Source organism: Salmo salar, chromosome 10 (genome assembly GCF_965601325.2).
Source record: "Salmo salar chromosome 10, fSalSal1, whole genome shotgun sequence".
In the NCBI taxonomy this organism is placed as follows: Eukaryota; Metazoa; Chordata; class Actinopteri; order Salmoniformes; family Salmonidae; genus Salmo; species Salmo salar.
Window position 1 is genome coordinate 72,040,735 of NC_138300.1, and position 22,678 is coordinate 72,063,412.

Genomic DNA, 22,678 nt, shown 5'->3' on the forward strand with positions numbered 1-22,678 from the left:
AGCACCCTTACCTGCAGGATGGTCATCTGAATCAGGGTTAGTTTGGCAGCTGCGAGGAAAGAGGAGCGATTACGATAGAGGAAACCAAGTCTAGATTTAACTTTAGCCTGCAGCTTTGATATGTGCTGAGAGAAGGACAGTGTACCATCTAACCATATGCCAAAGTACTTGTATGAGGTGACTACCTCAAGCTCTAAACCCTCAGAGGTAGTAATCACACCTGTGGGGAGAGGGGCATTCTTCTTACCGAACCACATGACCTTTGTTTTGGAGGTGTTCAGAACAAGGTTAAGGGTAGAGAAAGCTTGTTGGACACTAAGAAAGCTTGTTGTAGAGCATTTAACACACAATTCGGGGATGGGCCAGCTGAGTAGAAGACTGTAGCATCTGCATATAAATGGATGAGAGTGCTTCCTACTGCCTGAGCAATGTTGTTGATGTAAATTGAGAAGAGCGTGTGGCCTAGGATTGAGCCTTGGGGTACTCCCTTGGTGACAGGCAGTGGCTGAGACAGCAGCTTTTCTGACTTTATACACTGCACTCTTTGAGAGAGGTAGTTAGCAAACCAGGCCAAAGACCCCTTAGAGACACCAATACTCTTTAGCCGGCCCACATGAATGGAATCATCTACCCTATCAAAAGCGTTGGCCAAGTCAATAAAAATAGCAGCACAACATTGCTTCAAGGGCAATGGTGACATCCTTGAGGACCTTTAAGGTTGCAGTGACACATCCATAACTTGAGCGGAAACCAGATTGCATACCAAAGAGAGTACTATAGACGTCAAGAAAGCCAGTCAGTTGACTATTGACACGTTTTTCCAACACTTTTGATAATCAAGGCAAAATAGAAATAGGCCTGTAAGAGTTAGGATCAGCTTGATCTCCCCCTTTAAATAAAGGACGAACCGTGGCTGCCTTCCAAGCAATGGGAACTTCCCCAGAAAGGAGAGACAAGTTAAAAAGGTCGGAGATAGGCTTGCCGATAATAGGGGCATCAACCTTAAAGAAGAAAGGGTCTAAACCATCTGACCCAGATGGTTTTTGGGGTCAAGTTTCAGGAGCTTCTTTAGCACCTCGGACTCAGTGACTGCCCGCAGGGAGAAACTTTGTAGCGGGGCAGGGGAAAAAGAGGGAGAAGCATCAGGGATAGTCAGATTAGAAGCGGTAGGAGATGAGGAAATGTTGGACGGGCAAGGAGGCATGGCTGAGTCAAATAGGAATCCCGACTTAATGAAGCGGTAATTAAAGAGCTCAGCCATGTGCTTCTTGTCAGTAACAACCACATCATCAACTTTAAGGGACATGGGTAGCTGTGAGGAGGGTTTAATCTCCAGGTCTTTAACTGTTTTCCAGAACTTCTTGGGGTTCGACCCACAGAGAGAGAACTGCTCCTTAAAGTAACTAACTTTGTCCTTCCGGATAGCCTAAGTGCACTTATTTCTCATTTGCCTGAACGAGAGCCAGTCAGCCTGAGTATGCGTGTGCCGAGCCTTTCGCCAAATGCAGTTCTTGAGGTGGAGTAACTGCAATATCACGGTCGAACCAGGGGCTGAACCTGTTTTTAATTATAATTTTCTTTATGGGGGTGTGTTTCTTAACAATACCACTGAAAATATCAAAAAAGAAGGTCCAAGTGTCTTCGACCGAGGGGATCAAGTTGATTCTATACCATTTTAAAGAGGCCAGTTCATGATGGAAGGCTTGCTCATTGAAGTTTTTTAGCAGGCGTCTATGACAAATCAGGACAGGTCCTTTCACTGAGCAGCCATTATGAACACAGGCTGTAAAACAGTGATCACTAAAGTCATTACAGAAAACACCAGACTGATACCTATCAGGATTATTTGTGTGGATAACATCAAGAAGAGTAGCCTTTTCTGGGTGTTTGGAGTCATACCTTGTGGGATTGGTAATAATCTGAGAAAGATTTAGGGAGTCCCATTGCTTTAGGACTTGGTCTGGTGGTTTAAGCATGTCCCAGTTTAGGTCACCTAGCAGGACAAATTGAGACTTAGTATAAAGGGTCAGGAGAGAGCTTAGGGCAGGTAGGGTACAGGCCGGTGCTCATGGAGAATGATAGCACCCAGCAACAGTCAACAAAGTTTTAATACTTAAAACCAGTGTTAGGTTCTAATTCTCTGAGTAAAACACTCAACGGACAATATGAAAGCTTAACCAAGTTTAATTCTTCCCAGAGGGTCAATACAGCTGCATTCAGACAAAATATTTTTCAACCACCACAAGTATGTATACTCCAATTTAGGCACTCCTCCTTCCCTCCAATCCTTACATATTTTATGGTTTGACAGGAAGATGAAGTGATATGGTAATAAACCACTGTTTCTTCCTTAAGGGGGATCTGACCGGACCTCAACCCCCTTGATGCCTAATCCAAAGATCTCCACCCTTATCCCTATAGCAATCCAGTGACTTCCTCCCGTCCACCCAACACATTCCAAAGCCATCTGGCTCCTACAGATAACCATTAACTTCTGATGTAAAAACCAGTCTCTATCACTCTTTAGATACTATACTTCTGAGTATACAATGTTCCAAGTTTAACCCAGAATCTAACACCAGCAAATCAAATTGTTTGGGGACAGACTTGGTGGAGACAACCGAGCACTGAAGGTGATCCTTGGTAAAGATTGCCACTCCCCCACCTTTGGAAGATCTGTCTTGCCGAAAAAGGTTATAACCAGAAAGGTTAACATCAATATTCAAAACACTTTTCCTTAACCACGTCTCAGTAATGACCAACACATCTGGATTGGAGCTGTGAACCCACACTTTCAATTGATCTATTTTAGGTAATAAGCTTCTAGTGTTAATGTGCAGAAAACCCAGGCTTTTACGAGAGCAGAAATCAGTGAAGCAGATATCGGAGCACAAGTCAGAATTGGGGCTAGCAACAGTAGATGGGCCAGGGTGTACATGCACATTTCCAGATATCATCAACAGTAATACAATCAAGGCACAGCATAGGACAGGGAGAGCTCTGCAGTGCTGATTTATGACATCTGAATGTGCATCAGATGGCAACAAGATCATATTGTACGGCAATTTCATCAGGTAACATGAATACAAAGCCGGCGAGAGGTGATTAGAATAGGATGGGAGGCCAAAAGTCTGTGTAACCAATAGAGAGTCAGAGTCCCGAGTGTGGGAACAAACATAGTCTGTCCCACGGTTGGGGAAAGAAAGTTCGTAGTCAACAAAGCATGCAGGAGTCATGAGGCAAATAGCAAAATAGTAAAATGAGAAGGAAAAATTTAAAATATATAACGACTTGGGGCTAGCCATTGTAAGTTCAGAGTCACTCGCCCCAACTGTGCCTGTGTGCTGGAGGGAAGCAAAAGCTTGGGAGAGAGGTGGGGGGACTGTAGTGGGGGTACCTGTACCAGACAGGGGAAGACAACCAGGGAAGATGATGAACAGATCGCCAAGTGGAATCTAAGCAGCAGTGCAGCAGGCAACGGGAGTAGGTGTCACACCCACTTGGAAGAAGCTTTTACTTCTGGAGGCAGATTTCTTGTAGTACATTTATAATACATTTGCAAAAATGTCTAAAAACCTGTTTTCGCTTTGTCATCATGGGGTATTGTGTGTAGATTGCTGAGGAATTGTTTTTATTTAATCCATTTTAGAATAAGGCTGTAACGTCACAAAATGTGGAAAAGGTCAAGGGGTCTGAATACTTTCCGAAGGCGCTTTTAATCTTGTTTATATACTTAATTATAGTCTATTTAGTGTGGAAAACACTCACTAAGTACACCCTAAGGATATATCTGGAATCGTGTTGTTTCGAAGATGAACACGAGTGCACTTCATCTTGAGAGCATATTGATGAAGTTACATTTTTTCCAATGCATATTGCATTCCTGTTTTCACCTCGATTTGTGAAGTAATATTGTGAAGAATATCGAATTGTGAGGAAACATATTGAAAATTGTGCTTGATATTTAAAGTTCAATTTCTCAGAGGACCTTGTTCTGTTCTTTTCTCAGTATTGACTTAAGATGGACCAAGATGTACAGACATTGAATGCATTATTGAGAAATGTCAAACAAAGCTCAGGTTGTCCTTTAAATGTGGCCCTATTGACCATGGCTTTTGTGGAGCTTACTTGAAGTGCATTCTCACTTTTAGTTGGAGAACCAATGATTCCCACGGTTGTGTCAAGTTGTCTGGATGTGCTTTGGGTGGTGGACCACTCTTGATACACACGCAAACTGTTGACCGTGAAAAAAATCAGCAGGGTTGCAGTTCTTGACACACTAAAACCGGCGTGCCTGGCACCAAATTAGCGTAAAATAATATCATTTTTTAGATATCAATACCAAGCTTTCCCAAGTGACCAAAAATAGGGAGTTTTTTTAAGACCATATAGCTATGAGTCATAGCAAGTGCCCCATGCCTAATTCACATAGGAAAAATGTGTATTTGTGACTAATGTTGTGATTATAGATGGTAGAACAGTCAACTATTCCAGAAATGATTTATCCCTGAGGCAAAGCATCTCCCTTTATCCCAGGGTTTCCCAAACTCAGTCCTCGGGACCCATAGGGATGCATGTTTTGCTTTTTGCCCTAGCACTACACAGCTGATTCAAATAATCAACTATAATCAATAATCAACTAGCTTTAAGATGCAGCTTTTGCCTATTTTGAAAGGTACTTGTTTTCAGAAGCGCTTCAATCAGGCCACAAAAGTGTCAGACCCTGAATCTTCTTTAATCGATCAAGTTATGAGGTCTTTAGATGAAAAACTATTGTGCATCGAATGTAATTCATATGCAATGAATCAAAGTCAGTGGAGACTGTCTGTTTATTCCATTACCTGAATTTATAGGTTGTAAAAACCTTTAGTATACTGTTATTGTAAATATAGGTCTACTTCTGTCATACAACATAAGGGAAGACATAGTAAATGCTACGGTACATTGATGTGCTCATCTTAGTAGCAGAAGGTTTTTACAGTGGTGGTGGAACAAATTGACTGAATGTATATGGAATGTACTGACTGAACTAACTGGTCCAACTTTACATAAGTGTCCTTAAAATGTGTATTTACATGGTAAATTGTAAGTTGTTAGTACTATGTAACAATGTGTAGGCTACTTACAACATAGTCACACACTGCACCTGTCCATGTAATTACCATGTAAATGCATAGCTATAACATAGGTGTTCTACAACCATGTAAGTACGACCATTTAATTAGTCAAGACTTGAAAGTGAATCTGTACCTGGTCTCCCAACTTTCTCCCCCCAGGTGGAACAAGCAGACATCCTGCCCTCTGAGATGGTGTTCACAATCAAGGAGCCTCCTCGTCTGGGCCACGTGGTCATGCTGACCAACCACTCGGACAGTACGGCTGCGCCCATCCTGGACTACATCCACTCTTTCACCCAGGAGGATGTCAACAGGGGCCGCATCCTCTATGTCTCTGCCTCCATCCAGGGCAGTGACGCCTTCGCGGCTGACGTCAGCAACGGGTTCACCACCGTGGATGACCTCCGGATGATGGTGGACATTGTGCCTCGCCTCATCCCCATCCAGGCCCACAACTTCAGTGTGAGGGAGGGCGGCGGGATGGCCCTTACCACTGAGCTCCTGAATATCTCTCACCCTTTCTACAGTGCGGTCAACGTGGACTTCGTCGTAGAGGAGCCACCGCAGCATGGGGATATCCGCTACTTGGATGGTGACGAACAAGAGCTCACCTTCTTTACCTGGGAGGAGGTGAGTGCTTTTCATAGGTTTTGTTTTGGAAGGGGTAGGCGGGTGGTTGGTTTGTTGATGGATTGATTGATTGAGTTAGTTCATTAGCTAATTCAAAGGTACACAGATATCCATATCAACTGTTAAGTGGTGGACTCTGGTATGTATCACCCCCTGTGATAAAGACAGTATATTTATTCAAATTCAAATGATCAAGGATTTAAAAAACATACCATTTCTATTTAGATGCCAGGAATTGAGCTACTCTCTCTCCCCAGATTTTAAGTGTTATTTGTTTCTTAATCGTTCTGAAGAGAAGGAACCATGAGAAAATACAACACAAAAAGGGATTCGTTAGTTTAATTGAAAATGGAGTTTGACTTTTCCGTTTTGACTTGTTTGGAAACAAACCGAGTCCCACCAGACCACAAGCCATATCATTTATATGCACCATAGCATTTTCTGTGTCTTAATTACAAGATGCTCACAGAATAATATCCACCTTCCCTGACTTTGATCTTGCTGGTTGTTCGCGAAGACAGCCAAGGCCACACTAAGTTCACTTTGCTGTTGTTTGCTTAGTAACTCTTTTCACAGTAGCTGCTCACTATTCTGTGTGATGCGTCTCTGCTGTTTTATGATTCTGTCCGTAGTATTAGATAGAGAGAAACTACAGTATGTGAGACTGTGAGTTGTCTAGTCTCCAACCATTTGGTCCTGAGGCCTAGCACTTGGAAAGAATGAAAAGGAGACATGAGTGGTCACTTGTGGTGGAAAAGCCTCATGCATTCTGTATGTACTAGGGAGCCTAGTGGAGCTTGTGAGTCACTCCACTTATGGCTTGCCTGCTACGTGTATAGCTCAGCTCTTCTCCTCACTCATACACTACTCTTCTGAAAGGGTTGTGGAAAAACTGACGGTGATGTTCGGCAGCCCGAAGCCAAAATAAACTGGCCCATATATTCCTATAATAAGGCATGTGCACACAGCCCTCCTGCGCTTTGCCCCCAGACAGACTTTCTGAAAGACCCCACTATGTGTTTCAATTCAACTGGGACAAGCGTATAGCCATGATTCAGGTTAATCTGATTTAGATTTTTAGAGGAGAAAATGTGGGGAAAAAACGTTGACATAATCGTCTGCCATCCTGGACATGTTTTCTCTCTGGATCGGTGTATTTTTGTGTGCACTCTCTCTGTACATCGTCAGTGAGTTTTTTTCATGTTATGCAAGGACGACCCAAAAAACGTTTAGAGGACAAAACACAACACTTCTCCAAATGAGTACCACATTTAGAAGTAAATCTGCAGACTTGACTCGGTTGAGGCAGGATTAGAACCAGAGCATAATTGTTTGTAAATGAAAGATGGATATGCTTGGACTCATTATTGGACATGATTTGGAATTTCTTGACTCACTCATGTGGGAGCAGTGGTTCTTTTCATGCTCAGCGATGCTTTTCATGTTCAGTGCCCACTACTCCGCGAAACTCATATTGGCTTAATTGCTGCGTAAAGACATTTTCGGGATAAACTCTTCGTCACGCAGGGGAAGTTTGTGAGGTTATGTCAGAATATTGTAGCTTACTGCATGTAGGAGATACAGTGGAGAAAATGAGAGTGAGGGAGCTTTACTCCTGTAGTTGAAGTGGTTGGCACTTCTCATTATAGACTGGTAGTCATCATAAGTATGAATTAAAGAGGCCACAAGAATGTCAATAGCTACTTGCATGTACTGCACATAACATAGGAACAGAACATACAGTAAGTAGTATTGTAACATGTAACATAGGAACATAGTACATTACATGATGAAGGGTGTGTCAGAAAGGTCAGAGATAATTTAAACACTGTTTTCTAGAAGAGCCACTATATTGACTTTTGTTGTGATGTTTAGAGCTTTGTAAACTAACTGACTTGGAAGTGGAACATTCTAGACTACCAAAGGTATGATAAACAAGCTCAACCAGGTGCAGAGAGAGGAGTTTCATCAGGAATGGTGTTGCTTCTATAAACATGGAGCCTCCATCTGATCGAAGCACTCATTAAAATCACATCCACATCCACGCATGCATGCACAAACACACCACACCATCATGCACGCATGCACACACACAGCAGCCGAACATTGACCTGTTTGATGCTGTACAAACACTATCCTGAATTAGCAAAGCTCTCCCAAATACTGTGGTAAAGTTGAATGACTGTCACCAATAAAAATATCAGAACACCACATTGTATCTCAGCATGGAACAATGTGACAGGCCACATGTCGAACAAGAGCCATTCATTGTTTATTGTCCTTGAGCAGAGGCTGATTTTCCCGCTCACTTTCTCCGATCAGTAATGAAACTAAGTGTTTTTCCAGTTAGTTGGCTTCCATCTTGGATCAATTTGAATCTCCCTACTACAGTTGTGGTGCAGCAGGCCCCTCTCACCACCAAGTCATGCTCCCCTGCATGTAGACTAAATAGGAAGTCCTACCCATTCATCGGAAACAATGCTTCTGTATGCATTTCCTCAAATACTCAGGGCCTGTATTCACAAACAGTTGGACTGTAGGACTGTATTCTTAGAGTAGGAGTGCTGATTTGGGATCAGGTCCCCCGGTCTTATTTAGGTATTATGATTTAAAAAATACCTCACCTGTGTATTTGCATATCAGAACATCAAGATCGTCTGACGAAGTGGCCTACACTAACATGTAGCCTATGTGACTCACCACCTGGATTTGGTCTTATGTAGCAAAATTTGAAATTGTGTTTTTTACATTGAATAAAGGTAGAGACTTAGAGCTACAAAATGGTATATAATACACTGCATTTTTGAAGAACAATGGGAAAGTAATTCTGCTTTGAAAGTTGATAAACCTGTAAATTCACTTTTGAGAAAATGGCCTTTGAACGTTTTGGTATCTAGTGAAGAGCTCTTCTTTGTCTACACCCATTCAGCATTGTTCACACCCTCTTAAGCTTTAGCCCCACCCATCTCGTTTCGCTCTAGGAGCGTTTAGAACACACACTTGACGCTCTGGCCGATGATTTGTTTACCTCTTGATAACATGAAAACAGCCTAACCAGCCCTGCTGGCAACAATTTCATTACTCTTTTGTGCTGACGTTTACTGACACCAGCCATATTCAATGGGTGTTGTACACTTTAGCTTCAGACATGTAGCTAGCTAGGTAAACAATGTGTAAGATCACACACCTAATGTAATGTTTGCTAAAGAGCCAGCCAGCTAACGTTAGCTAGTTAAACAACAATGAACATAGTGCCAAATCATGTTGTTACTATCCTGCATGAATCTGCTGGGACCTAACCAACCAGGTTCAATGTTAGCTAGCTAACATTCGGCTCTAACTAGCAAAGCAAACGGCTCTGGGGTACGAATAATAACGTCATACACTTAATGTTAGCTAGGGAGCCAGCCAGCTAATGCTAGCTAGCTAACAGTACACTTGAGCTTGAAATGAAACCACTTTCTGTCTAAATGAGAATTGTGTAATATCTGAAAATGTAGCTAGCTAGACTATCTTACCCGTATTCATCATCATGTATGATGGATGCGTCTCCCTGTCACGGATGCCATGCCACAGTTGCCCTTAGTTTGAAGATGTAATCCAGAGACAGGTGTCTTCTCCATCTCTTTGGCTATCATACTCTCGCGCCACTGATTTCAAAACTCAACCCTCCAGAAAGTGGAGAGCAACCCTTACACATCTCCACTACACAATAAAAAAAATTAAAAGCCGCGTTCGACAGGATTATCACCAGCTCAAATAGACAGAAGCCTTCTATATGGCAGACCAATCCGAACTCCTCTCTCGGCATGTCCAGCCAACTCATTATCTCAGCCAATCATGGCTAGTGGGAAGGTTGCTGACTTTTTCTGTGGCTTAACCAACAAGGCTCGTAATTTAACAATTGTATTCGTATTTACAGATGGCATACAAGTTTGTTATTAAGCAGCATGAAAGTTCACATGTTCCAGAAGGCATTTCTGCCAAACAACGCATTTTGATTAAAAAAAAAACATTCAAATGGCTCTCCTGTGAAGTTGTGACTTGCGACATACTGTACGCCTAGTTTCCTGAAACGGGTCACCTATGTTATTGATCAGTAGAGGGAGAGAAAGACACAGTGATCCATTGTCTGTCTGTCCTCTGGACTCCAAAATACTGTAATATGAAGACCTTGATAGAATATTGTTGATCCATCCATCTCCAAAACATGTGCATGATATATTTTACACACACTAATAATTGCTTTTTTTGAGTGTAACAAACTTCCAACATGATAAGGTAGTGATCAACATTTTGAATTATCACCTTAGTCCAAAATGTTTTGCCCAAAGGTTGCCAAATTTTGCCTAAACATTCCTAGACACAGGAGCTATTATAGCTTTGCTTGAGACTGGGATTAAACAACACCACTGTGTCCATTCTGCCAATTCTCTTTGCCTACCACCATTGTGTGACAGGAGAACTGACTAGTCTGTGTGACCCCCACGGCCCCTTTTGTTCTCTACAGGTGAAACTTGGACACATCTACTACTTACATGACAGCACGGAAAGCGGCGAGGACAGTTTCACGCTCTCTGCCTCGGCCTATGAGATAGAGCGCCGCAGCCTCCCCGTTACCTTCACTGTCACCGTCTTCCCGGTCAACGATGAGGCACCTAAACTGACACGCAACACGGGACTGGAGGTACTGAGCTGTCGGTTTACCACAACAGTCGACTACTGATAACTATATATTTGATGAGTGCAAACTCCTTTTAATTGCAATGTACTGTATTTCACCAGAACCAATACAAACATATTTGTTTTATGCTCTAGTTTAGTGCACACATTTAGGACACTCCAAAACCATTATACTTGTCAGAAGTTGACAGTGTTTGTTTGTTTATTTGTCTGTTTTTTGTTTGTTCATCTATGCTATCATTTATGTTTTGATAAGCCTTCTCAGTGGGTTGCCTGAAAACAACTTAATAGCTAATTAACTCTATTCATAAGTGATTTACACATTGCCACTAGTTATGAAGGACAGAATTGGTTTGTAAACATCTTACTAATTAATGTACTTGATAATGAATACCTTAATTAAGTAATACCTTATACATCTGGCAACACTTTATATTAGTAACCCTTTTACACCTGAGGTTCATTACCAATTTCAGTCATGGATATATTGTATTACCCGTCAATTCTTGAAAGCAAACAGTAAGGCCGTGTCTTAAATCTGACTTGCCTACTACTTACTTAAACTGCATACTGTGTACTAATCGTACTACATACTATTTAGAACATACTGTTTAGTAAAACGAATGCAGTATGCAACAAATATCAACATACTAGGCACATCCTACTGAGAATGAGTCATCTAATGTGCATTTGCGTTGATTCCCACCATTCGTTTATTTTGGCACAGAGCGTCCCCTCAACTGATTATCAGCTGTTGTCAGACACACGTGGGTTTCGAAAGACAATTATTTCCTCAATATTGTGTAGTGAAGTCTACTAAATGAGTATGACATTCTGGCATTTAAAGCATACTACATTTAAAAAAAAATCTATAAAAAGTCATTTTTTCACATATCCAAAGGGCCTACCATTTAGAACGGAAATATGGGTATTCGAACATGGCCTAAGTGTTTCAAAAATTCAGAATGCAGATTTTACTGTAGAGACACAAAATGGCTGGAAAAAGCTATAATCATCTCACATACAACTGGAAACCGAGTGTGTCATTCAGCTTTGTTTACTCTGGCCTGTGGTTCGGCGTATCCACGGTAACCCGTATTTTGGGAAAACTGAGATGATGACAAGACCTCAGGCTTTTGGCGATGCCAGGGAACCAGCCAATCGCAGTGTCTCTCGCACGGCCACAAAATGTAATATAATGATATGTCTCTCTGTCCACATGCAGGCCTAGTGTTCATTCATACCAGCTCCAGCTCCTCCTGTGAGTTCTCTCCTTAGGTTCCCAAGCACTGCTTCTGATTTAGGGCAGGAAATGTGAGCATAGTGACCTAGAGCAGATGATCAGGCATGACGAACAACATGGTCCTGTCGTGACTCTCTGATCGCCATAGATCCTGTTGGCCAGGCCCTTGCTACAGCTGGCTTCTATTAGGATATTTTCTCTCACTCCGTCTATCTTTCTCTTTCTCTATTTCTTTCCCTCTTTCTCCTCTCCCTCTCTTTTGCTATAATCTCTCTCCTTCTCTCTCTCTCGCTCTCATTTAATCTCGCTCTATTTCTCTCTCTCGCTCTCTCTCAATCAATCGCTTCCTCTCTCCCTCTCTCTTTACTGGGATTTGGGGACGAATACAATTAAAACACTGACACATTGAATCATATTGTTGGCTTCAAAAGAAATGAGACATCCATTTTGTCAGATCACGTTTAATTTGCAACCCTTCTTCCTGAGGAGTAAAATCCATTGATTGTTATATAAACAATCCATTTCCAGCACAATTTAGAAATAACTTGCCAAAATGACTCAGGGAAATTTCTTGGGTGATAGTGAGGTAATGTTGCCATCTAGTGGACAGTTCATGGAATAACTAATAATTCTATGGTGTACACACCCCCCAAAACATACACTTTATTGTCCCTGTGGCTCAGTTGGTAGAGCATGGTGTTTGCAACGCCAGCATGGTGTGTGCAACGCCAGGGTTGTGGGTTCGATTCCCATGGGGGGCCAGTACAAAAATAATTATATATGAAATGAGATGTATGCATTCACTACTGTAAGTTGCTCTGGATAAGAGTGCCTGCTAAATGACAAAAAATGTCACATACACTGGATAGGTGCAATGAAATGTGTTGTTTTACTGGGTCAACCATAGTAGTACAGCACCCCTAGAGCAAATTAGAGTTAAGTACTCTGCTCAAGGGACACATTTTTCACCTGGTCAGCTCAGGTATTTTAACCAGCAACCTTTAAGTTACTGGCCAAATGTTCTAACCGCTAGGCTACCTGCCACCCTACACAGTAGTGCTAGGCTACCTGCCACCCTACACAGTAGTGCTAGGCTACCTGCCACCCTACACAGTAGTGCTAGGCTACCTGCCACCCTACACAGTAGTGCTAGGCTATCTGCCACCCTACACAGTACTACCACCAGACAGCAGTAAGAAAGAATAGGCTTGGCAGAGCACAGGCTGCATTTGCAGCAATCGTCAATTTACATTGTCCATAGAGTACATACAATTATATGGAGGCCTACATACAATGTCATTTTGGGGTATATAAAACTCTTCAACTACTATGCTCATACATATCTATTAAAAGTAGTTGAATCATTCTCATAGTTGCTAGTTGAATATATCACAACGGGTATGATAAACATTCTAAACTTAAAAGTTTTGAATATAATGCTGAATATAATGCACATCTTGTTTTACATATATGCTTTTTGGAAAATAGACTCACCAAAAGTTAATAGAGATGTATCCCTTTCCTTAACCAAGACCAAGCTCTGTTCTTTGGGCTTCTGTCTTTCAGATTTTTTCCCACTTTCTGATTTCTTTCCCTTATTTGCTATATTTCTTTGCTCTTTATCTGGAGACTGGAGACAGAGGGAGCGAAGAAAAGAACCAGGCAGAACAAATCAATATGTATACTTCCCAGCCTTCTCCCTGCTGATTCAACCTTTTTAAGACTCTCCTTCAGGACATCTGCCTCATTTCTTTCAATTAATGTTCCGTTTAGCCAGCACTAAACTCAAGGAGACTAATTCCCTGTGACCCACATGCTTCATCTTCAGATAACAGGAGCTGCCATTATATTGTAGAGGATTAATGAACCTTTACACTTTGTTTGTGTGTAGTTTTGATTATATTTAGTTTCACATTCACATTCTCTCTCTCTCTCTCTCGCTCTCTCTCTTCAGGTTTTAGCTGGAGAGGAATCAGACATCACCACCAGCATGTTGAATACAGAAGATGCAGACACCCCCATCAATGAGTTGGTTTATTCCATCGAGTCAACCATCAATGGGTTGGTGGCTCTAAAGGTGGAACCTGACGAAGAAATCCAGAACTTCACACAGGCACAAATTAACAATGGGGAAGTCATCTTTATCCATGAAGGTAAGGCTGTTTGAGCTTCTACCTACAGACTCAGCTACCTCACTGACCCCAATTGACTCACTGGCCACAAATTCACTTTCAGGCTGATCTTTCTGTCGAAATGTTGGTAAATAAATTATTTCATCGGAGCTACTAGAGTGTGCAGCTTTTTCTTTTCTTTTTAAGGATGCAATTGGTATACCTTGTCTAAGACCTGCAAACCTGTGTTAGCTCCCTAGGCTTTAAAATATCAAAATAAAGAAAGTCGCACACTCCATGTATAATCTCCCAGCAATTTAATGGGTATTTACCAACGTTTCGGCATCACTGTGCCTTCCTCAGGGTAATGTCATGAATACTTGAACCAGATTATGTAGACACACAGTGCAATTAGTGTAACCAATGACAGTAGTGAGGGGTGTGTCATAATGATTAAGTTAATTCAAATGAATTTGTGAAACTGTTAAAAAATAGTATATGGCATATTAAATATATTACGCTATGTTATCATATAGAAACATAATGGAATATTGTACATCATATTAGCATCAACATACATTATTGTTTCATTCAATTTCACATAATAATTTCGTATTTCATTTCATTGTTACATGTAATCTTTTGGTTCAACCTTAATATAGAATGAGCATCGTCAACAGGGGGAACATATTAGGTGTACGCTAATAAGCTGTAAAAAATATTTTTTCAATTTATAAGACTTGTTCATAAAGGAAAATGTGTTCATAAGAAGGGCCTGAGATCAAAGTCAATATTCAGACCACTAGGGATCAATGTTTTTAGATATATGCCTTACCTTTGAAGATCTTCTTCTGTTGGCACTCCAAAAGGTCCCAGTTACATTACAAATGGTCCTTTTGTTCGATAAAGTCCTTCTTTATATCCATAAAAACTCATTTTAGCTGGTGCGCTTCAGTCAATAATCCACTCGGTTTCCCTCCTTCAAAATGCATACAAAATGAATCCCAAACGTTACCAATAAACTTATCTAAACAAGTCAATCAACGTTTATCATCAAACCTTAGGTACCCTAATACGCAAATAAACAGGAAAATTTAACACAGAGAATCGTTATTTACCGGAGATAAACAAAAAGAACGCGATCTCTCGGCCATGCGCTTGGAAACACTACAGCCAAAATGGGAGCCACTTAGAAAAACTACAACTTCTCCCTAGCTTCTGAGCCTGAGTAGCACGCAGTTTACTTTGGGCACGCTTTTCATCCGGACGTCAAAATTCCACCCCCTATCCCAAAGAAGTTTTAAGGTTGAACCAAAAAATTACATGTAACAAAAATGTAATTAAATCGAAATTATTATGTGAAATTGAATTAAACAATAATGTATGTTGATGCTAATATGATGTACAATATTCCATTATGTTTCTATATGATAACAATAGCGTAATATATTTAATATGCCATATACTATTTTTAACAGTTTCACAAATTCATTTTAATTAACTTAATCATTATGACACACCCCTCACTACTGTCATTGGTTACACTAATTGCACGGTGTGTCTACATAACCTGGTTCAAGTATTCATGACATTACCCTGAGGAAGGCACAGTGATGCCGAAACGTTGGTAAATACCCATTACATTGCTGGGAGATTATACATGGAGTGTGCGACTTTCTTTATTTTGATAGTTTATAGTTTATTTGCGTTAGTCAGCACCTCCACACAAGGTATTATTCTGGGTGTGCGCCAGCTCATGTTTTTTTTAGCTCCCTAGGCTTTGTAAGCTTAATCTTTGACTCTGATGGTCAACCTATGCCACCTACTATTCTGAACTGTTCCTTCAGGTCTGGAGTCTGGAGGCTTCAGTTTTACCGTAACAGACGGAGAGCACACCTCTCCTCTCTACCGCTTTGTCGTTACGGCTAGACAGCTCACCATCACCATGGAAACCGGGGAGGAGCTAATGATCTTTCCAGGTGAGCTACCAAAAGCATGCTGGGTCATGAAGTAGTGAACCCAACTTGACCAGACATTTATGATGAACAAATAATGGCCATTTCAAATTATGTCTCAGCATGACTTTGTTTTTTGTTTTGTTGATTGGATAACAAATAGGCCTCAATATCAGATAAAAATAGTTCCATGGGTATTTTGTAGCCCACAATGAAAACAATTTAGGATGTGTAATGTTTAGCTTTGTTTTCTTTTATTTTCCCTTCTAATCCCTTTTCCCCTCTTTAAATCACAACATGTTGACATTCCACACTTAGGCATGAAACACACTGAGAATCTCACTGCCGATAGGTATTTATCACAGTGGGAGGCCGTTTTTTTCTCTTGCTAGAACAAAAGTGGTACCTGCTAGTTACGTTCGATACCGGAGCTCTGAGGCACGCGTCAAAATCTCTAAGCAGTTTACTTCTAAGCAGTATGCCGATGCTTGTATCACTTTATCAGAAGCACGTGATCAATGATCAACAACTACCTGATTGGTTTGATATTGGTTTCGGTAGAAGACAAAAAGGCTACACTGCACACGTGCTACAGCTTGTGCGACGTCATCTATAATAAATTGCTGTTCTTTAGACCAGCAGGTGCCACTAATATACACAGTGTTGATTAAAGCGTAATGAACCTATTTTCGACACAATTGGCGGGAAATGCTCAACTCTTCATTAAGTTTTATTTTCCCATCACTAGTACCAACATGGTAGTGACGAACCTGGCAATGCTCGTCAGTGGCCAACAACTTGACTTTGAGCCAATCAGAGCGTATGAACCCCCAGATGGGGAGCCAGCAAGACTGACAACAAAATGGAAAAAATAGGGCATTTTCTTCATACATCCACAGTTAAATGTCATGAGCTAGTCACACTTCATATGCAATGTAGGCTATGGGATGGTAATGCACACAACACTGAATACTTCCTCCAAGCTAACTAACCACTGTAGCTAGTATTGACATTATAATTAAATTACAATGGATTAGTTTCCATGAATCATTTCCATTGTGCCATTTTAGTGCAGTTTCCTTAGCTAACTAGCTAAGATGTGCTAGCTATCGAATATGCTAACATTAGCACATTAGCTAGATAACATTATGGGATTATGGAGAGTGAATTAAATTGTTTCTTGGTCATCTTGCTAAGTAGTTATCTAGCTGTGGCCATCTGGCTAGTATCAACAAGAGCTTTCTAAAAAATAGCAACATTAGCACACCTAGCTAGCTAACATGGGAATCTACACCATAAACTAAGCAACACACATGGACATGCATTGCCAAACAACCCTACTGCCACCTTCTGGTTTGGTGTATTTTAACAAGGCTGAGTGGCTGACGACTTAAAAGTCTTTGCTGTGCGAACACAAAAGAGATTGACTGCCGACTCTCTGTTCAGAGGTGCTAAGTAAGTACTATCGGCAGGGAAACGTTTGACAATCCTACTGGTGTTTGAGCTATTGGAAAGTCTGGCCTTAAAGGCTTAAAAGGTGTCAATGAGAAGAACCTAAGAGCTACAATGACAGGGCATGTGTTTTATATCCTGCATTATATTCACTTATAGTGAATCTGTACCATTTTTACAATTTTACAGGAACAAGACATGCCATCACCAGTGCCATTTTGAAGGCAGTGACCAATGAGGATGGAGATGAGATAAGCTTCTCATTGGTCAGGCCTCCTCGCCTGGGAAGACTGATCTTAGCCAACGACAGGAACCAGTTTGAAGAGATCACACGCTTCTCTCAATCAGAGGTAAGACAGAGGATCTCCAGATGACTGAGAATTATTATAATTTAATTTCCATTGTGCCGTCTTCTATTATAAGAACATTCCTATGAATGGATAAGACATTTACTTCCTGGGTCTGTGGGAAAAGTGTCCAGTCAGTGCATCTGGTTTTCAATTTAGGATGAGTTTGGAAACCAATACTTAACTAACGCTGTAAGAGACAAGCCAATGTCAACGGCCCTGATCATGTCAGCAGGAAGCTATTTTCCATATTTATGTATATGCTGATGGGGAAAAAGAAAGGAAAGCTAAGGAAAAGATGACATACAGTACATGCATCCTATGTAGGATCTTAATTTGACCAATATTGACACAGCAAAAGAAACTTGCAGCAACAGGATTTAAACGTTTACTCCATAATGTTGCTTGATCGATGGTTAGGCTATTAGATGGCCAAAATTAGGCTACATGAAAAGTGCAATACTGTTAATATAACCATGTGTTAGTGTGGGTTTTCAGTGAATTTACACTACCGGTCAAAAGTTTTATAACACCTACTCATTCAAGGGTTTTTCTTAATTTTTACTATTTTCTACATTGCACAATAATAGTGAAGACATCAAAACTATGAAAAAACACATATGGAATCATGTAGTAACCAAAAAAGTGTTAAACAAATCATAATATATTTTTTCTTTGAGATTCTTCAAATAGCCACCCTTTGCCATAATGAATGTTTTGCACATTCATGGCATTCTTTCAACCAGATTCACCTGGAATGCTTTTCCAACAGTCTTGAAGGAGTTCCCACATATGCTTCGCACTTGTTGGCTGCTTTTCCTTCACTCTGCGGTCCAACTCATCCCAAACCATCTCAATTGGGTTGAGGTCGGGTGATTGTGGAGGCCATGTCATCTGATGCAGCACTCCATCACTCTCCTTCTTGGTCAAATATCCCATACACAGCCTGGAGGTGTGTTGGGGTCATTGTCCTGTTGAAAAACAAATGATAGTCCCGCTAAGCTCAAACCAGATGGGATGGCGTATCGCTGCAGAATGTTGTGGTAGCCATGCTGGTTAAGTGTGCCTTGAATTGTAAATAAATTACAGTGTGACCAGAAAAGTCCCCCACGCCATAACACCTCCTCCTCCGTGCTTTACGGTGGGAAATACACATGCAGAGATCATCCATTCACCCACACGCATCTCACAAAGACAAGGCAGTTGTAACCACAAATCAAAAATTTTGACTCTTGACCAAAGGACAAGTTTCCACCGGTCTAACGTCCATCACTCATGTTTCTTGGCCCAAGCAAGTCTCTTTTTATTATTGGTGTCCTTCAGTAGTGGTTTCTTTGAAGCAATTTGACCATGAAGGCCTGATTCACACAGTCTCCTCTGAACAGTTGATGTTGAGATGTGTATGTTACTTGAACTCTGAAGCATTTATTTGGGATGTAATTTCTGAGGCTGGTAAATCTAATGAGCTTATCCTCTGCAGCAGAGGTAACTCTGGGTCTTCTATTCCTGTGGTTGTTCTCATGAGAGCCAGTTTCATCATAGCGCTTGAAGGTTTTTGCGACTGCACTTGAAGAAACTTTCAAAGTACTAGAAATGTTCCGTAGTGACTAACCTTCATGTCTTAAAGTAATGGGCTGTTGTTTCTCTTTGCTTATTTGAGCTGTTCTTGCCATAATATGGACTTGGTCTTTTACCAGATAGGGCTATCTTCTGTATACCCCTCCTACCTTGTCAAAACACAACTGATTGGCTCAAATTTATTGAGGAAATAAATTCCACAAATTAACTTAAGGCGTACCTGTTAAATGAAATGGATTCCAGGTGACTACGTCATGAAGCTGGTTGAGAGAATGTCAAGAGTGTGTAAAGCTGTCAAGGCAAAGGGTGGCTATTTGAAGAATCTCAAATATGAAGCATATTTTGATTTGTTTAACTCTTTTTTGGTTACTACATGATTTCAAATGTGTTATTTCATAGTTTGTCTTCACTATTGTACAATGTAGAAAATAGTAAAAAATTAAGAAAAACCCTTGAACGAGTAGGTGTTCTAAAACTTTTGATCGGTAGTGCATGTAAATCACAATTCATCTGCATCTAAAAACCCATCTTGGATATTAAAACATGATTCACATTTTAATAATTTAGCAGACGCTCTTATCCAAAGCGACTTTCAGGAGTAATTAGGGTTAAGTGCCTTGCTCAAGGCACATGGACAGATTTTTCACTTAGTCAGCTTGGTATCCGAACCAGTGACTTTTTGGTTACTGGCCCAACATGCTTAACCACTAACCGCAAAATAATGATACAAAATAGACTCTGCATACTGCATTACACAATGCATTCAGAAAGTATTCAGACACCTTTACTTTTTCCACATTGTTACGTTACAACCTTGTTCTTAAAATTGAATAAATAGCTTTTCCCCCTCATCAATCTACACACAACACCCCATAATGACACGGCAAAAACAGTGTTTTTGAAAATGTAGCAAATTTATTTAAAAAAAAATGGAAACATCACATTCACCTAAGTATTCAGACCCTTTACTCAGTACTTTGTTGAAGCACCTTTTGGCAGCAATTACAGCCTCAAGTCTTCTTGGGTATGACGCTACAGCTTGGCAACCTATATTTGGGGAGTTTCTCCCATTTTTCTCTGCAGATCTCCTCAAGCCCTGTCAGGTTGGAAAGGTGAGCGTCGCTCCACAGCCATTTTCAGATCTCGCCAGAGATGTTCGATCGGGTTCAAGTCCAGGCTCTGGCTGGACCACTCAAGGACATTCAGAGACATGTCCCAAAGACATCCCTGCCTTGTCTTGGCTGTGTGCTTAGGGTCGTTGTACTGTTGGAAGGTGAGCCGTCGCCCTAGTCTGAGGTCCTGAGCACTCTGGAGCAGGTTGTCATCAAGGTTCTCTGTACTTTGCTCCGTTCATCTTTCCCTCGATCCTGACTAGTCTCCCAGTCCCTGCAGCTAAAAAACATCCCTCACAGCATGATGCTGCCAGCACCATGCTTCACTATTGGGATGGTGCCAGGTTTACTGAAGATGTGGCGCTTGGCATGCAGGCCAAATAGTTCGATCCTGTTTTCTTCAAACTAAATAATATTGTTTCTCATGGTCTGAGTCTTTAGGTGCCTGTTGGAAAACTCCAAGTGAGCTGTCATGTGCCTTTTACTGATGAGTGGCTTCTGTCTGGCCACTCTACAATGAAGGCCTGATGGGTGGAGTGGCACAGAGATTGTTGTCCTTCTGGAAATTTCTCCCATCTCCATAGAGGAACTCTGGAGCTCTATCAGAGTGACCATTGGGTTCTTGGTCACCTCCCTGAATAAGACCCTTCTCCCCGATTGCTCAGTTTGGCTGGGCGGCCAGCACTAGGAAGAGTCTTGGTGGTTCCAAACTTCTTCCATTTAAGAATGATGGAGGTGTTGTTCTTGGGGACCTTCAATGCTGCAGAAATGTTTTGGTACCCTTCCCCAGATCTGTGCCTCGACACAATCCTGTCTTGGAGCTCTACGGACAATTCCTTCGACCTCATGGCTTGTTTTTTACTCTGACATGCACTGTCAACTGTGGGACCTTATATAGACAGGTGTGTGTCTTTCCAAATCATCTCCAATCATTTGAATTTACCACAGGTGGACTCCAATCAAGTTGTAGAAATATCTCAAGGATGATCAATTGAAACAGGATGCACCTGAGCTCAATTTCTAGTCTCATTTCAAAGGGTGTAAATAAGGTATTTAGTTTTTTTATGTTTAATAAATTAGCAAAAATGTCTAAACCTGTTTTCGCTTTGTCATTATGGGATAATGTGTGTAGATTGATAAAAAAAATTTAATCCATTTTAGTATAAGGCTGTAAGTAACAAAATGTGGAAAAAGTCAAGGGATGTGAATACTTTCCTAATGCACTGTATGCTCCCATGTGTGGTTGATTGTCATGTTGCAGACAAGTTTTAGTTCTGTTGAAAAGTTCAGCTCAGGACACAGTAACCTCAAAGAAGCACACATAGGCACATTCCAGTCTACCTTCCATCACATTCCCAGTCTAGTTACTGGCCCAGATCTATCTTCAACACTCTACACTAGCTCAGTGGCAGTGGAGGCTGCAGAGGGGAGGACGGCTCATAATAATGGCTGGAAAGGCGCTAATGGAATAGCATGAAACATGTGTATTTAATCCAATTCCACTTATCTGCTCCAGCCATTACCACAAGCCTGTCCACCCCAATTAAGGTGCCACCAACCTCCATTGTTCAGTGGTAATCTAATCTTACAATACAGGATGCTAAATGAAGATCATGAAGATGTCCAGCCACAAATAAAAATCTATGACACAAATCGTCATGACACAAATGAATAAAATAGATTACAAAACAGGCAAGATCAGAAAAGCACTTGATCAAAAGTTTATTTAGAAGTGTTTGATCTTAATTACTCCTTCTAATCTCCAGGCTCACATAGGGTTATGTTTATCATCCTCCTCATCACGCAGAAACCAGCAACAGGGGTTTAAAAGTAAAACACTGACACGGTGCTTATGTTGACTGGGTTGAAAGTAATACACACGCACACCAGACCTGGGTTCAAATACATGTGTATTTGAGTATCTGATATTTAAAATAAATTTTAAAAAAACTGTATTTCAGTATTTTCACTTTAACCTCATAGTCATTGAGTATTTTCAAATACACAGCCCAGAACAAGTACTTTTATTTGAGTGTTTGAATGGTTATTTGTAAAAATCATATATTCTGCTAAATCGTATTTCAAATACAGTGACTCAAATACACTCGCATGCATTTAACCCAAGTATTTAAAAATTGTATTTGAAAAAAGTACTTGAAAATACTGTCAAATACTTTCCAAGTGTATTTCCAAATACATTAAAATATTGAACTACTTATCTTTTCAAATAAAATATCTCTGAATGTCCTTTATCCCAATACTTTTGTCCCCTAAAATGGGGTGACTATGTACTAAAGTGCTGTAATTTCTACATGGTTCACCCAGGCTGCACTTTAACCTCATAGTTATTGTATAATTTCAAATCCAAAGTGCTGGAGTACAAAGCCAAAAACATTTGTCACTGTCCCAATACCTTTGTAGCCCACTGTATGTGAAAGTAATTGAGATAT

General features: G+C 40.8%; 1 protein-coding gene across 1 annotated transcript in view; it reads left to right on the forward strand.

The window, feature by feature from the left end:
* cspg4 (chondroitin sulfate proteoglycan 4) overlaps nucleotides 1-22,678 on the forward strand; it is a 124,975-nt gene that overhangs the window by 94,020 nt on the left and 8,277 nt on the right. Inside the window, exons 4-8 of the mRNA XM_014124061.3 lie at nucleotides 5,277-5,747; nucleotides 10,258-10,434; nucleotides 13,628-13,826; nucleotides 15,632-15,763; nucleotides 17,381-17,541. Of these exons, the coding sequence (XP_013979536.1) occupies nucleotides 5,277-5,747; nucleotides 10,258-10,434; nucleotides 13,628-13,826; nucleotides 15,632-15,763; nucleotides 17,381-17,541 (1,140 nt within the window). The remainder of the gene's footprint in view (nucleotides 1-5,276; nucleotides 5,748-10,257; nucleotides 10,435-13,627; nucleotides 13,827-15,631; nucleotides 15,764-17,380; nucleotides 17,542-22,678) is intronic.